Raw genomic sequence first — 16,945 nt, 5'->3', positions numbered from 1 at the left:
TTTTTTTCTTTAATTTTCTTGTTTTCCTATCCTTCCAAATATGGAGAAATACTGAAGGCATAGCTGAAAAGTACTTGGTTAACAGGGTCACAGTGAAACCTAAAAACCATGAGGCAAAATTAGGGCTGTGTTTAAATTTAAAAAACCTGTGACAGCTTTCTTTTTAAGGTTTTTTGGTAAATGTTTTAGTCAGGGAAATATCTTCCTTATGATTAACTTCCTGTCTTCTTGTGGGATGTATAGCAACCCTTGTCAAACATACAGAAGATCCTCAGGGGCAATTTCTACTTTAAGGGAAGTTGCTGGAGCATTTAATAATATCTTAGTGAAAAAAGGTAACTAGGTTCTCCTTACAAATTTTGGGATCAAAAGCGAAACTTGAGATTATGAATGATTTTAGTGCTGCACTGCTGGTGGTGCTGCTAGTGACAAGGACAGAGCATTAGGGTCCTCTCAGCAGTTACATACCTCAGAGTGGTGATATGATTCCAGAATGTATGGATGTGTATGAACACAGGAAAAAGAAGGAACTAAATCTCTTGCCATTTGATAGTTCTTCAGCCTTCAGCCCATCAAAACTTTAAAACTAGTTTTCTAATCTAAACTTTGTATACAAGGCTTTGAAATTAAGAACCTGCCCAATTTCATTGTCTCAGTTTTCAGAGGAGAGGAATCTGCTGCAAGTGAGAGAGATGAAACTATTAGTCATGATTAGTCATCCACAAGTCCTTATTAACTACCTCCAAGCCTTGATTCAGCATCACACCTCTTGAAACAAACAAAGGGAAATGAGCATAAATCAGGGGAAATTCTGTTTATAAAAATAATTTAAAAATTCAAGTGGCTAATACTAAGAGGGATTGTGTAGAAGACATTCTACCATGTTACATTTGGTCTGTTACGAGTTGAAATGGAAAGTTCTTTTAAAAAATCCCATACTTGGGATACATGCATATGCATAAGCATGATACATTTATTTTCAATGTAAAAAAACTAAAACAATTAATTTGAAAAGTCAAAGCAAGACATTCTCAGTTCTAGTATATTCCCATATTCCTATTTATCAGTAAAATGATTTTTCAGAACAGCAGCACCAGTTGTTGTGAATCATATTTATTTTGATGAAAATGCATATTTAAATTTCAGTTTCTTTTATCTAAATGGCTCTGTAAATTTCCTTTTCTAAATTTAGAATGTGTATAGGTTGTGGTTATTTTTGATATGTCATGTTGCAATTTCTGAAAAAAACTTTTCTCTTTCAAACGGTATCATTTTAAGGAAAAAAGCACAGATGAACTAAACCAGACTAGTATACTATTTCCAGCCAGTTTTTTCCAAATCTACACTTCTGATGGAAGCTAACTTACAGTGCAAAACAGTGTTAAAATAATTTTAAACCTTCATGGATGCTTAACAAATATTCGTTTTGCATAGATCTCCCCTTTCAGAAGAGAATGGAAACAATGGTATAAGCTACATGAAATTTTCCATTTTGCATGTAGCAATGGCTAAATGGTTTTATTGAAGAAATGGAAAGAAAGTAATTTTAAAATACAAGAAAGATAATACTCTGGAAAATATTTGTTACATCACCTGAAACTGTGGGAACCAAAAAACTTGAGAATTATGCTGTGCATAAACTTCTCCTGAAGGCTCTACTTCTTAAGACTCTTTGCATTGGTAATTATTATATGATTAAAATTTATCCTGAAGCACCATCTGATGATGCTATGGTATATTTACTTACTGGTTATAGCAAGAGCTCACTTTCAGAGTCTAATAGAAGTTAAGCTAAAATTTTAGCTCTTTAAAAATGTAATGTTAATAAATTGGGCATTTTACATATTTCTTTATTTATTTCTATGGAACTCACTCCAGTCCCAGAACTCACTGGACCCGGAATTCCAGATTTGATGAGTCCAGGGGAAGGATCCCTTCCCTCAGCCTGCTGGCAGTGCATTTAATGATGCAGCCTGGGAAGATGCTGGCCTTGTTTGCTGCAAGGACACATCACTGGCTCATGTTTGACTTGAGGACCACACCAGATTCTTTTCTGAAAGCTCCTTCCCAGCTAGTCGGTCCACAGCATGTACTGGTTCCCTGTCATGCAATTGACACTTCTCTTTAGTGAATTCCACGATTTTTCTGTCAGTCTGTGATCAAAGAAATTAGCAGGGTCTAATTTATGGCTATTATCATGGGTGAGAAATGTCTCTTAATTGAAGCTGTGCCCACAGAGTTGTCTGTCCCTAGTTTTATTTTAATCTTTGCTTCTACATGTAAAGGTAACTTAATGTGAAAAAATATTTCAATGATCGTGGATTAAAAATAGAATTTTAGGATCATTCCATTTTGCTTTTCTCTCTCCACTGTCATAATAACAATAAAAATCTTATATTTTACTTTACAATTATTAATTAAGTCAAGCCTAAACAAAAATCTATGTTGATTGGCATGTACAAAAACAAAAATATTTTTTTGAGATTTGTCAAATAGGAAAATCTAGCTTAGGGGTAGTTTTAATAAATATGTGATATATTAATTAAGAAATTACCTTTTGTTTGAAAACACCTTGTGTCTTATTCCTTGGGGTAAGAGTTTCATTTCATTACTTTTTCTATTAAGTAGCTATTTAAAGACTTGTATGAGAAAACACTGTTATTTTGGCAATGTAACTTTGGGTCAGGAATGTTATAAGATTAATTATTTAATAATATAATAATTTATTTAATGAATGTTGTCTCAATTTCTTCATATTATCCAGCAGGTTTCTTGTCTAAGAGCATGTGAAGTTTTGTTTTATATATGTATATAAATGACACAAACAACTGAAAACAACTTAGGTCCACCTTTTCTTTAAAGGAAGGTTATGCCCAGCCTTTGCTCTTGCTTGAACAAGCTAATTCTGATATTTTGTTTGTTTTTTTTCTTTTGTTTCCCTCACAGGAGTCATCAGGACTGCCTTGCACAACATGGACAGGGAAGCCAGAGAGCATTATTCCGTTGTCATTCAAGCCAAAGATATGGCTGGGCAGGTCGGAGGGCTGTCAGGGTCAACAACTGTAAATATCACACTTACAGATGTCAACGACAATCCACCCAGGTTTCCTCAGAGTATGTACAATTTCGGCATGTTTGGAAATCACTTTGATTTTCAGTGGAGTAAGAAGCTATTAGCAAAATGCAGTTAGTAGTCAAATTAGTGGGGAAAAGGCAGCTTGGAAGCATTCGGATTCACCAATATTTGTTTAATTTTCCAGTATTTCCAGATAAAGCACAGAGATGGCACAGCTAAAACACTGAAACCAGTAAAAATGTATTTCAGTCTAACCACTGCATAATATTGAGATGGATTACAAAGTTATAGTGTTCTCATATGGGGGTTTTTCTGCAGCCCTTGTTAAGTGCATATTTCAATAACTGTGTTCCATGAGGGAACTATGGTGTTCTTATGGTAGACAACAGCAATAAGGCAATTAATTAAAATATTTAACCCAACACACCTTTGGCTGCTTCTGTATGCATCTATCAAATTTTTTTTCTTCTGATTTTTTTGTACCAAACTAAACTTTTAAGATCAATTATTACAATTCAGATGGTCAAAATCTAAGATGTTTCTCACTGTTATTGACCAGCGGTGGGGCCTGACTTTATCATAGTTAAATGAATTGTTGGTGTTGATTTCAAACAATGTTATCACATGAATATATGAAGAGTAAACTCCAGAATAGAATATCTTAATGTGACCACTAATAAGAAGTTAATTTCTATACAGCTCATTGGGTACACATTGATCTGACACAGTAGCTGGGATCTTGTAGGAATTCTGAATTCAGTTGACAATTTATTTAAAAATCTTCTGGAACTTAAATGCATTTTCCTTGCATATTGGCTCAAGACCAACAAGAATATTGTAATCTGATCTCAGACATTGTTGTAAAATATAATGGTCTGGTACCTCTAGGTACATCCACCAGGAAATGCATTAAGCTGTTTGAATTAAAAGTTTTAGAAACCATTGTAGACATCACAAGGTTCCAAGGAAAAACAAAGCTCCCTGTCAAATACACATGGTATAAAATCTGGCCAAACAGTAAGTTTGGCTTATTTAGGTGTTGTAGAAATTAGTAACTTCTGTGTGCCTCACAAAGACTTGAAAACATAAAACTTTTGAAACACAGTCTTAAATAAAATGTATTCAATTTTATGTTCCGCAAATTCTTAATTGCATCCATTATTCTATTTAATACTTCCTAACTATTGGAAAGGCAAAAGGTAAGGCTTATCTTTGAACAAGAGCTAAATTAAAAAGAAAGACTGTCCTAAGCTTCCTGCAAATCAATGGATGCAGGAATGAATCCTTACCTACTGGGTTTCAAAACCTGCCCTCTTTTATTTTGAATGGAAGGGTTTACACGGAAAACTGATTGGCAGGCAGAAATATACACTAGTATATGTATTTATCTGTATTAATGTTTTCTCAGAAATCAAAGAAATAAAAGATATTCATGTTATAATTTATATGTTTTAAAGGATTCTAATATCATTGAAAATGACAAAATATTTCACATTCAATGAAAACTTATTAAGGCAGAATAAAATTGTATTTTAATATTTAATCTTTTTAACATAAAATATTGTTTCTAGCACAGGTCTTGTAGAATACAAACATTTGCTTTCTTTCCTTACAGAAGATTCCTATACACAGTTATGAGTGACATTATTTCTTTACTCTTTTTCAAGAACTATATTTTAGGCTCTTTGCAAAAGAGCAGTAGCTACATGTTAGTAGTAAAGAATGAAAATGCAGCTGATCTAGAAAAGGCCGTTTTGCCATCATGAACTATATACACAAGTCTTACACTAAAATTAGTAACTTGTTTATTTTTCCTCTGTTTCCTTTGTGTGCCATGATTTTCAGTTAAATTTCTCTTCAATTTCCTTATTAGACGGAATGCTAAATGAGACTTGCTGAGGCTTGTCACATTCAGAATTGAATTCAAGGGAAGTGCTAACCAAAACTGCCTATATCGAGTGTATAACCCTTGGGACAGGCTGAGCCTCAGCTAAACCACATTCTTTTGGTTAGTTTCCTTTTCTCCGTTACCATACTTGTGAGTTTTGAATCTAACTGTATGAGTATCTTACTTGAGAATGTGCTAGGAAGTACATCTGATTGATGCTGTTATTATTTGGTTTATTTATAAATATATTCTGTTGCGTATATTTAAAAGAAGGCAGTTTTCTGGCTTGAGTAGATCAGTGTTCATTAGTCATGAAAAATGCAGGATTTTTCCCCTTAAAGAAATATTTTAAACCCCTACTTAAAACTTAGAAATAAAGTAAATTTATCTGCTTGAAAGTGTTTATTGTGTTTTTCTCTGAATTCATTCTAAATAGAGCTTTCTTTCAAAGGAAGTCCTAACAGAAGAGCAACAGTTTTCCAAAATACATTAAAAACATTCCAGGAGGAATAATATGAAACAGGATTGCATAATTTTATCAGTCTAGTTTCTGGTAGAGGAAACACAGCTCAAAAATTTTGATTTCAAAACAGTAGTATGTCTCAAAAGTAGGAAAGGGGTTGTGAATTCAGCAGAAGAATAGCTTGAAACCTCACATATTTTTTTATTATCAATTACTTTTTGTGCATCTTTTGTAATACTGACTTCTTTATCTTTTTCATCATAAACTTCCTTTCTTTTGAGAGACAAGTAATAAATGAACTATCTATTCAATGTATGCTGACAGACAGTGATCTACGTGGCAAGATTTTTGCATCTCTTAGTTCTTAGATTTGCCACTGATAGATCCATGTGGTTGATGGCTAAGGGTCCTAATTTCATAGACATAAATTTATTTCATAATTTGGTAGAAGACATTAGTCTTCTAATGTCACTTTTATCAGCCTTGAGTTACATCAGAATATTCTGTATACTTTTCTTTCATTAATTCTCTCTGGTATTGCTTAAGATTAATAAATTCTCTGTGTTTTGCTTTGTTTAGTATGAAGAGATTCTGATAATATCAAGATCATCACACTAGGAAAAGGCTTCTTTTGACATACTTTGCATATCAAGTGCTAATTGTTACATTCTGGCCAGTGTGTAGAAGATAGTAGTTGATGTGTCTAGATTCCAGTTAATGGATTTTGATTTTTGACATGTCTAGCTCAGTTCCTTAGGATAAAGCAGATTTTAAATACAGCTCATGACTTCAAACATTTTTATGAAGCTTGATTTTTGAGGCTTGATAGTTTCATAGTAAACAGAACGTGAAATTATGTATATACATAATTAATTTGCCCTCTGTTTTTACAATATCATTCTATGAAAAGTACACAGCCATGTTTAAATAGGAATGTAATATGAAGATGCTCCTGTTAGTTCTGAAAATGTAAACTCACATCCCAGAGAGACATTAACTCTGTTAAGTACTAGTAAGGTATTCACTATTTGGTCTGTTAATATAACTCATTCACTAACTAAGTGTAAAAGTATCTGCTACTCATTTTCTTTTGAAATTCATACTCCAGTGTGGTTCTTTCTGAATCCCCCATTCCATGTAGTACATGGAATTCTCATGATTTCCTGTCATGATCTGTCAGCACCCTCTCACTCCCCACTGCCATGTGCTGCAGCCTGTCGTGTCCTAGCTGGGGATAGCCCTAGTCCAGAGCTGTCTGCATTCTCTTTTACCATTTGGCTCCTGCCAAAGGTGATTAGGAAAGCAAAATTTTGTCTGATTGCTTTTTCAGGAGATCTTTCTGCTTAAAATCATATTGTGTTTTAGATCTCTGTCCTCCTGTTAGATTTGTCTGATATTGGACAAGGGTTAAAAATTACTGGAGACTATTGAGTTAAAAGGAATGCAAAAGTTTTGTGTCCTCAGGAAACTCAGATTTTAAATAAAACAAGATAAGGACGTGATACCTGGTTTCTCTTAAGATTGCTGACATCTGATCAACTGTACCTTTTTAAATTAGATTTTTTTGCATATTTTGTATAATGTAGATCCTGTTCATTGTGCCGTTTATGGGCATGAGAAGTGGGACCATAAGAACCTAATATAGCTCAAGAAGTCCAAATGCAAGGTCTGCACCTGGGTCAGGGCAATCCTAGGCATGAAAACAGACTAGAAGAAGTCAGGGAAAGCTGAGGAGAAAGACTTGGAGATTCTGGAGGGTGAAAAGTCGGACATGAACAGCCAATGTGCACTTGCAGCCCAGAAAGCCAGCTGCATTCTGGGCTGTGTCAAAAGAGTTGCACCCATCAGGTCAAGGGAGGTGATTGTCCCCTTCCACTCTGCCCTTGTGAGGTTCCATTTGGAGTGCTGTGTCCAGGTCTGGAGTCCTCAGTACAAGAAAGATGTGGACCTGCTAGAGTGTGTCCAGAGGAGGGCCATGAAGGTGATCAGAGGTCTGGAACACCTCACTGGTGAGGACAGTCTGAAACAGCTCGGGTTGTCAATCTGGAAAAGAGAAGCTTCTAGAGAGACCTCATTGCAGCCTTTCAGTATGTAAAAAGGACTTTGAAAAAAGATGGAGAGCAACTTTTTATATGGGCAGGTAATGATATCAGAAGGGAGGTCATTTTTTAGCAGAAGTAAGTTTAGGTATCAGGAGGCACTGGCACAGGTTGCTGAGAGAAGCTTTGGATGTCCCATCCCTTAAAGTGTTCAAGACCAGGTTGGATGGGGCTCTGAGCACCCTGGTGTAGTGAAAGGTGTCCCTGTCCATGGTAGAGAAATTAAAACTAGATTGTCTTTAAGGTATCTTCCAACCCAAGCCATTCTATGAGTCTATGATTCTACATGTTGATGAGTCCAGCAATGATCCAGTATCCAGGGAGTATTAGGAAGCATTTCAGTCCAGAAATTATTTTCCTTTCAAAGGTTGCTTATTTATTAAGATTTTTTTTTATTATAATTAGACTAATATCTTGTCCTTATTTAATGCTCATCATTTCCCATCTGTGTGACTATTACATTTTGATGTAATAGTTGCATAACATAATTGTAGTGCTGAAAAATATCTTTCTTCTCACATGTTCTTAAAGGTAGATTTATGTTGAATTGATTGAGGTTTTAAACTGTGTGCTCAGGTTTGGAAGTCATTGCTCAGGTTTCAAAGTGGATGCCTAGTGAGTGACACTTCCTTTGTGAGTACAGTTGGTGTTCAGTGTACTGATTTTCTGCTTTTACAGAGGATTACCACAAGGCCCCTGACCTTTTTTTTTGTGAGAAGAATGGTGTCTTATGACATTTGCACAATATTTGAAGCTAAATCTACCAAATTCTCTCATATATCACTGAAATCTGATGTGAGTTATTTAACAATATTTGATCGTGTAGGAAATCTCATGATGTTCTGTTTCCTGAGCAAAATAAGGTGATACCAGTAATCAGTTTTTATTTTGAAATTTAATTAAATAAATATAATGCTTTTCAGGAGTATTAAATATCTTATTGTAAAACTCTCCTTTAATGAAAATTTATGACAATAAAATTTGGTAACAGCATTGTTTATGGAATTCAAATATTACAGGAAGTTTGTTGGGGGAAAATATATTTATGCCAAAGTCATAATTGATGTGTGGTCTACATACTGAGTTTTAGTGCTACCTAGGTGCATCAACTTTACTTGTAACAGAACCATGGAGTCTTATTCCATTTTATTGAGCATTGTCCATAAGGATTTTTGTGTACCAGATCCATTATGAATTACATATATCATACATATCAAAACAACTTCAAAACACTCTAGACAGAAAAACAAAAGTGCAGGTTTTTGTTTGTTTATTTTTTTGTCTTTCTATGGTTTCTGAATAAGACTGTAATGGGTTTGGGAATGAGGGAATGTTGTTTGTTTTTCTCTCAGAGTGGAGAATTGGGAGCAGGACCACTCCATTTTGAGGAAAGCTTTGATTTTCATGTCCTTTATGAAGTTAAACCCCAGTGTGATCACAATCCTAGCTGTGCTAGTGCCAGGGAAAAACAAGCATAAAAACAAAACAAACACAGACCAAATGGAGTTTAACCCTTCTGCAAGTGTTGCTGTTGCTCTCTGCTTTACCCAAACTGCCTGATGGAGCCATGGTCCCCCTTTAAATGGTATAAAATATGCTGAACAGAGCAAAACCTCTACAGACTGCTGCAGATCACACCCAACAATTAGGTTCCTCATTAGTGATTATTATGGAGTGTACATCTTTTTTTTTTTTCCATGCCATTTGCATAGAAAATACGTATTTGGGGATTCAATGCCTACAGGAAAGTAGTGAATCTGAAAGTCCAGGAGAAAACCAGTTTTCTTTATGTTTCTCCTTTTACCTGTGTGCAACATAAACATCTCAATTTGTACAAGAAGTCAGAATGCTTTTGTTCTCCAAGATGGGAAGTTCAGTATTCTGAGGTCAGGAAGATTTTGAGAACTTTTAGTTATTATCTCTGAAGCAAAGTGCCTTGGAACATGAACTCATCACTGATTACATTCTTAATCTCAATCATAACTCATGTTTTACACTGAGATGTTAAAAGCAGGAACATTGGGATGTACAAGTCTTTTCTCAGCCAAAGGACTCTCTTGCATTAAAGAGGAACATTTGGGATGGTTTTTTTTTTTTCTAAATTGACCCAAGGTTTCTATGTTCTTCACACTTTCAAGGCGAGCAAAAGTTTTAAGGGTTTGAGTTTTGAAGATTTTTGATTGTCATATTTGAAAATAAGAAGCAACTTCACTTATAATTCAAATACATTTAGAAAGTGCAATAAATTGGGGTTTTTGCCAGAGAACAAGATTACCCCTTAAAATTTTCTTAGTTTAGTTTTATGAGAGATGTTGCCATCTAAAAGAATATTCAGATCAAAATTAGTAGATATAAAATTGACTGAACTTCTGCAATCATAAAAGTTTCTGTACTCATAATGATGATGGATTAAAATTGGATTTAATTTATTAAAAAAAAGCATAGTAAAGGAATATGTGACTTATGTCCAAGACATACTGTGACAAACAGGCTTCTGAAAAGAGAGCAGTCTCAAAAGAGAAATCCAGAATAACCTATTACATGTAATGAAAACAAGCAGCTCTGTGAATGAAGAATAGCTTTCTCAAAGAGACTCATCAAAGAAGATTGAACACAGTCCACAGTTGAAGCTCCACTTTAGTTCTATCAGAGATGGAAGGCAGTAAAACATGAGGCATACCTTCCTAAACAACAGGATCATAGGCTCACTTGGGACTTGAAAAAGTAATCTTACCCAAAGCCCAGCTTAAAGCTGGTTCAGTTAGATCAAGTTACTGAGAGTCTTGTCTAGTAAAGCCTTGAAAGAGCATTTTTAGGTCCCTTTCTGCAAAACTGCTTTACAACTGGCTGGCCCCAGTATGTACTGATGAATGGCATTACTCCTCCCCTGGAGTCATCACTGAATGTCATGAGGTTTGTTTTAGCACATTTCTCCAGCATGTCCAGGTCCATTTGAGCAGCAGCCGTGCCCTCCAGTGTAATAAACATGTTTTCCCAAGTTGGTGTTCAGAATTGTTTCTTCACCCTCTCATTGTTAAATATAGTAATATAGTCTGCTGTTCAAGAAGACATTGTAACCTGTAAAAGTAAGTGGAAAATATCAACAGAGTAGAATAGATTGATAAATACAATAATTACAATAATTTGCTTACTGATTTTCAGTAAATACTGTTACACTTCTTTTTTGAGAGGTTCAGACAGAGAAATTACTTTTCTGAGAGTAAGACACAGGATTGGAGGTTGCCTGTAGGCTAATTGAAATGAAAGTATATAGTATACAAATAAAGATAAATAAATTATTTCTGTACTATAATGACAGATAATTCTTAAAGTTTATTGAAAGATGAATACCCTATATCTGAATTTGGAAAATGTTTCAATTAGCATGAAGTCCTCCAAAGTGGTATCTTATAGAATATCTTACCTGGAAAAGAGTATTAATTTCCTCATATCATGAGCAAAGGGAATGCATGTGAGTGAATGTGATAAAAGCTGAGAACTGAATCAGCCAAGATTCTTGATCTGTAAGAGGCCAGCTCCTCTAGATAAAATTAGACTATCCCCAAAGGATTTCTCCTTCACAAGAGCTTCTAAAAGCCTGCAATGCTGGAAGCATTAGAAAAATCTGTTCAACATGGTCATACTTGGTGGAAAAGTTTTGCTATAGAGTGATCATACCCGATCCTCAGGGCTCCTATCTTCCCCATAAGTCGTTTTGACATAAGGGTTTTGACAGAGTAATAGTTTGCAAAACTGTAAATTCACAGTATGCACAACCCGTATTTCACAGTGTCCTATTAAACTTTCTCTATCCAGTGCCCAAGGAAACATTGATAGAATCAGAGTCAAAGATTATGCTGAGTTTAAAGGGACTCATCTTAGTAATTAAGTCCCAAAGGAGAACACCCAAGGAGTCATGTCGCTGAGAGCATTGTGCAAACACATCTTGGACTCAGGCAAGCTTGGTGCTGTGACCACTTCTCTGGACAGCCTGTTCCAGTGCTCAGTTGAGCCTTTCATCAGTTCCTCTTACTAACAGTAAAGCTTACCATGATTTAGTGTTTAACATTTCCAGTTTCACCACTAGTCTCAAAAAATGTTGGTAATATAGTTAAACCTTCATGTTGCTGAGTTTTATTTTCTCTTGTGCTTTGTTTTTTTAGATAGTATTTTTTGTATTTATCTATTTGGCTCATGCCTGTATGAGATATTGTCAGGCTCTCTCTGTGAAGCAATGGTTAAATACTTCTTGGGAGACATTTCTGACCTTCTAATCTAAAAGTTTTTATTTTTTCATCAGCTTTCTTTTAATTCAATCAATTTTTTAAACATTTCAGTTCTACAAAAACTGACAGAATTCATGAGTCATTTCAAATATATTTTTTGTTGCTTGAAGTTTTAGTATTTCAGAGTTTCTGAAGCGGGTACCAGTAGAACAATTTTCTGAAACAGATGGCTAACACGTGGGATGTGATTATAAAGCAGAGCACAGTGTCATGTAGATAGATATATTTGACCAAGCTCAACTATTTGAAAGTCTCCAATTAGTTCACCCTATCATATGAGTTATAACAGGTCCAGTTCCTGAAGTGGCTTAATTATATATCATATTCTTAATGGCCTTAACCTTTTCCTTTTTGGAAGAGCAAAAGTGTCAAAAAAACATATTTTGCATTTTTTTAAACACTAAGTAAATTTCAAAATTAATCTCATCCCATTACTATAATTTTATGTACGAAATAAAGCAACCAGCAATACAAAAATGTCAGTTGATATCATCTGTAAGCACAAAACATTGTGGGGCATTTATTTGAAAATTTGTGTAGGTGGCTTTTACATGCATATCAAAGAATTTCATCAAAGTATTAACTATGAGTTTTAATTGAATTAAGTAATTGTTACATAGGTATTGGTATTTTATTTTTTATTTGTTAAGTTGTAACTTTTCTCTTGCTCTGTGGGACATTACTTATTTTCCTTAAGATTTCCAAAATTAATAATAGTGTTTTTTGTTTGTTTTCCTATGAAACCTCTCTTTTCCTTTAGACTAACAAAGATTAGTGCACTATTCCATTCTTAACACATTACTAGTTGTTTACTAATACTATGGGCTAGTATGAAAAAAAAATCAAAACAAAAAATAGGCTTAGGAATTGTTGTGCAAGGAATTAGACAAATTTGTAATGAAATATGTTTTCTAGCAGATGTCTGTAAATGCAGCTATATTTTAGTGATGGTATCTATTCCCTTTTCAACTGAAGCTTCTGTAGGTTGATAATTTCTTCAGTCAATCCAACCAGTAGTGGGTTTCTGCCACACCTCAGGTTTAATCTCTGAATCCAATTTAAATTTTGCCTTACTTTTTCTACATGCTTACCAAGGGTTCCTCAGCAGTCATGCTACCTGGCTTAAACCCAGCAAATCAGAACAAATTGTTAACTTTTACATGTCCACTTTCAAATCTGCTGGTCCACCATCCTGCCACTCAGTTTTGCACTATTGCACTCTGCCAAGAATGCCTTCAAGGAGCATGAAAGGAACGTGGTAGAGTTTCAAAAGATATGTAATGACAGAGGTTATTTAGCTTTTTTTCCTGTGTTAGTGGTTGGACTGTGATATACACTCTGCAGACTGTTAGGGAGGCGTTAGGCTTGAGGCTTTTTAGATGGGAAATGACGATGTTGTTGGCCTGTGCACACCTTCTATTGGATGTGAATTATTCTTTTCAGTTCTGGTAGATTTCACCACCCTGCTGTATTATAAGGGTAGCATTACTGGTGAAATCTTCTTTAAGCTGATTTTCTGGCCTATTTGCAGATAGAGATTGAGGTTTATGTGATGACATTATGTCTCTTTGCCATTTTATTTCCTTGTGGCAGCTTCACGTCCACCAGAAAACTTTCTATCTTTTAGAAAATTTCATGCAAAAACATAGAGACAGTTAAGAAAATTATCTTAAAAAAATATTTCACTTACTAATTATTAACCTAACAGGCTACAAAAACACTGGAAGGAGGTAATAGTTGTAAAGGAACATTTTTCTAGACAAAAATGTGCAATACTTCTTTTACCCATTATGTTAAATTTCATTCACTGTGGATGGCAGTTAAATTTTTTGTGCATAGGGTAATTTAATATATAATGCATAGGCATTTAATTATAAATTGGCAATATATATATTTATTTTGGTTATGGAGAATATAAACTTGTAAAAATACTGGTATGAAGTAATTCTATATTGTGTGATGTACAGCAATAACTGTGAAAACAAAAATCCTACATTAGGTAATTTGGATTTTGAGTAGGGAATGAAGACATCCCGAGCAAAATTAAATTTGGGGTTTTTTTTTTTTTTCTTTCAGGGGTCTAAATAAATTAATAGCTCTATTTCTCACTTTAGAAATATGTAAATACTCTTCCATTGACTCGGACATCTATCAAGCAGATAATGGTTCTCTAATTTAGTTTGACCAGGAAATGTCCAAACTCTTATGTTGTTTTTTCCCCCCTCAGAACATTATCAGCTGTATGTCCCTGAATCAGCTCAAGTTGGATCAGCAGTTGGCAAAATCAAAGCAAATGATGCAGACACTGGTTCAAATGCAGACATGAAGTACACAATTATAAATGGTGATGGCTCTGGGGTATTCTCCATATCTACTGACAAAGAAACAAGGGAAGGAATTCTCTCTCTGAAGAAGGTAAGCCATAGAAGATGACAAATTTGGGTGAAAATTCTACTTTTGTCCCTAACGTACTTAAATATTGGCATAGAAAGTTTATCTGTGGCAATGAATGTGTAATTCAGTTTTCATAGACTTATTCTTTAATTTACTTTCCACATGGTATTTAAATTATTCATTATTCTTAAAATGCTACTGGTCAAACTATCACACAGTTATCAGTTGTATGTATATAGTTCCTATATTTGTCCCAGTCAGTTGAGAGTTCTCATGTGTGCTTGTTGTTATCGGGTCTTGTAGATATCAATTATATATATCCATTGATCCTAACAATTAAAACTGAGTATATATTCAAAATTGCTAATATGTATTCTGATCTTGATTAATGGTTGGAGAAATGAAATCCTGAGAAAATGTGGAAGAAAAGAATAAATTAAATTTTGCTTCTGGAAATATATCTATATATATGTATCTTAGATATTAGAAAGTTTAAAAATTAGCTATTAAAATTAGTTTCTAACTCAATAAAATATTATTTTTATAATTCATAAGTATTTAAAATATCTCTTTCTGTATCTTAAAAGGCTTTAACTCAGTGTCTTTGGTAAAGGCTATGTAATAATCACCTTTTTCAACCACATAAAAGTAAACTGTTTTATACCACTGAATTTATTTCCTGTTGGCCTTGTTGTAATTAAAACCATAATATGTTATTTCTTCTTCAAAATGGGCATTGTATTCTCACCATGGCTATTGTGCATTAGCTACAACATTTGTGCATATTCAAAACATGAAGCAGAAAGCAAGAATTTGCAACAAAATGAAAGACACATAAAAATCTGCTAAATTGCCTTTCTTACTGTTTTTGGCAGAATGGCTTCCAAAAATTTTCACTATGATTTAGAATATCACAAAAGCATATCTTGCTTGTTCTTTTACATACACATGACGACAATTTAAATAATTTTTATATCAAGATAAGAAGAGGTACATTTTACTTAGGTAATGTTATACTCCAATTGAGCAGAAATTTGGCACTTAAAAGTTGCATAAATTTGTGTATAATACTTCCATTATTTCCTCGGATACCTTATCCCTTTGTATGGTATTTAAAAAGTGATATTGCTTTTCTTTGGTTTTTTTTCCTCTCTTTTTTTACTCAGATCTTGTATGCAGTTTAATAAATATATTATATTTTGTTTGCTGTAGTTTCTTTTAATTTAATTTCAGGCTGAATTTTTGATAACCCACAGAAAATAAATAATCTAAGCTAAGAATGGCATTGTTTTGGTTTTGTGTATCAGATACCAGTGCTTTCTAAAACAGTAGAATAGAATGATTTGTTCTCTAGCACTTCTCCAGAAGAAACTACAGTAGGCACATCAGAAAAGACAAAAATATATATAATATTGTGTAATGAAATATGTAATGAAATCCTCATCAAATATTAAAACTTACCTTATGTGAGATTCTAATGGAAAAATAAATTTTTTCAGTGCCTCCATTTAGTCTTTTCAACATGTATGCAAAGGCTATGAATGTTAGAATCTTTTCTAGTGTCATTCTGGGCTGACCCCAAACACTCAGTACTTTCATTGTCTTTCCTGTTGACAAACCTGTGGAACCATTCTTCAATCTCAAAGATCCTTCGACAAAGTGTTGGTTGCAAACTATGATGAAGCATTTCCACTTTTCCTCGTGCACTTCCTTGTTTGAGTAAGAAATTGGAGGAAACCCAGACAAAATAGCCCAGTAAAACCTATTACTCTCTATATCCTTTAAAAAAAAGAATGGCCATCATGCTCTCCCTTAGTCATGATTTTCAGGAAAATATGCTAGATACTTCCCGACCTCAAGTCAGCAAGTATCATTCAGGCTTCCCAGAAAAAGTGTCTAACAGCTCATGTCTCTTCCATTTTCTATAATGAGACTGGAAATGTTGAATAAAAAGATAGTTATTTCTCATAAAATTCTGTTTGGGAGTTACAGTAATTCCTTTTGGGAGTCTCATATTAGAAACTCAAACCTCAGTATAATGCACAGCAGCACTTTCCAGTTAGCCCTGTAACTGGTCACTTGAGCTACATTTGGCATTTTCAGTTTGACATTAAAATGATAACAGCCAGTGAATACATACTGAAGGTATGTTGGTAAGTGTCATGGGAAGACATTATTCATTGGGAAAATAAGAAACATAAACAAAAATTCTGTTTAACTCATCTAAAATGTAAATGTTTTGCTTTCTTTCTGGGGAAGACAATGATCTTCAGTGCTGTGATAATTTTAACTGAATACAGAAATTATGTATATCTAGAGACACAAGACAAGTCTCTCTCACCTTGCATCTACAGCTAATGATTGAGGTGTTATAGGAAGCAAAAAAAGACAAATCAAAGCAAAAAAACTACTCTGGCTATATTTGAAATATCAGCTTTTTCTGATTATTTGAATAGATTATTCCCTTAAAAATTAATAGTGTTATTGTCTGATCAAAGAACTAGATAAAATCAAGAGTTTGTGTTACTACAAGACATTGTGTCATTCCTAGTGTGTTTTTTGAGAGAAATTAATTTTCCTGTACAAGTTAATTCAGTCACTGTCAGTGTAAACTGAGTTTTCCAGAAAGACATCAAAGATACAAGATGCAGTCCTATTTTAAAACTGTTTACATGCTGCAGAGAAATGAAAATCACTATTCAGCATTTTGCTGCTCATAACAAAAAAAAAATTAATGAA

The 16,945-nt window shown here is 34.0% G+C and overlaps 1 protein-coding gene across 5 annotated transcripts in view; it reads left to right on the top strand.

Moving 5' to 3' along the window:
• Nucleotides 1-16,945, top strand: part of CDH18 (cadherin 18) — a 479,267-nt gene that overhangs the window by 413,748 nt on the left and 48,574 nt on the right. For all 5 annotated transcript variants that reach the window (XM_056485314.1, XM_056485312.1, XM_056485313.1 and 2 more), the window contains 2 exons: nucleotides 2,947-3,114; nucleotides 14,040-14,227. In XM_056485314.1, the coding sequence (XP_056341289.1) occupies nucleotides 2,947-3,114; nucleotides 14,040-14,227 (356 nt within the window). The remainder of the gene's footprint in view (nucleotides 1-2,946; nucleotides 3,115-14,039; nucleotides 14,228-16,945) is intronic.

This window comes from Oenanthe melanoleuca, chromosome 2 (genome assembly GCF_029582105.1).
Source record: "Oenanthe melanoleuca isolate GR-GAL-2019-014 chromosome 2, OMel1.0, whole genome shotgun sequence".
NCBI classification, from domain to species: Eukaryota; Metazoa; Chordata; class Aves; order Passeriformes; family Muscicapidae; genus Oenanthe; species Oenanthe melanoleuca.
Note: the sequence above shows the minus strand (reverse complement) of the source record. Positions and strands in the feature narration are given on the sequence as shown.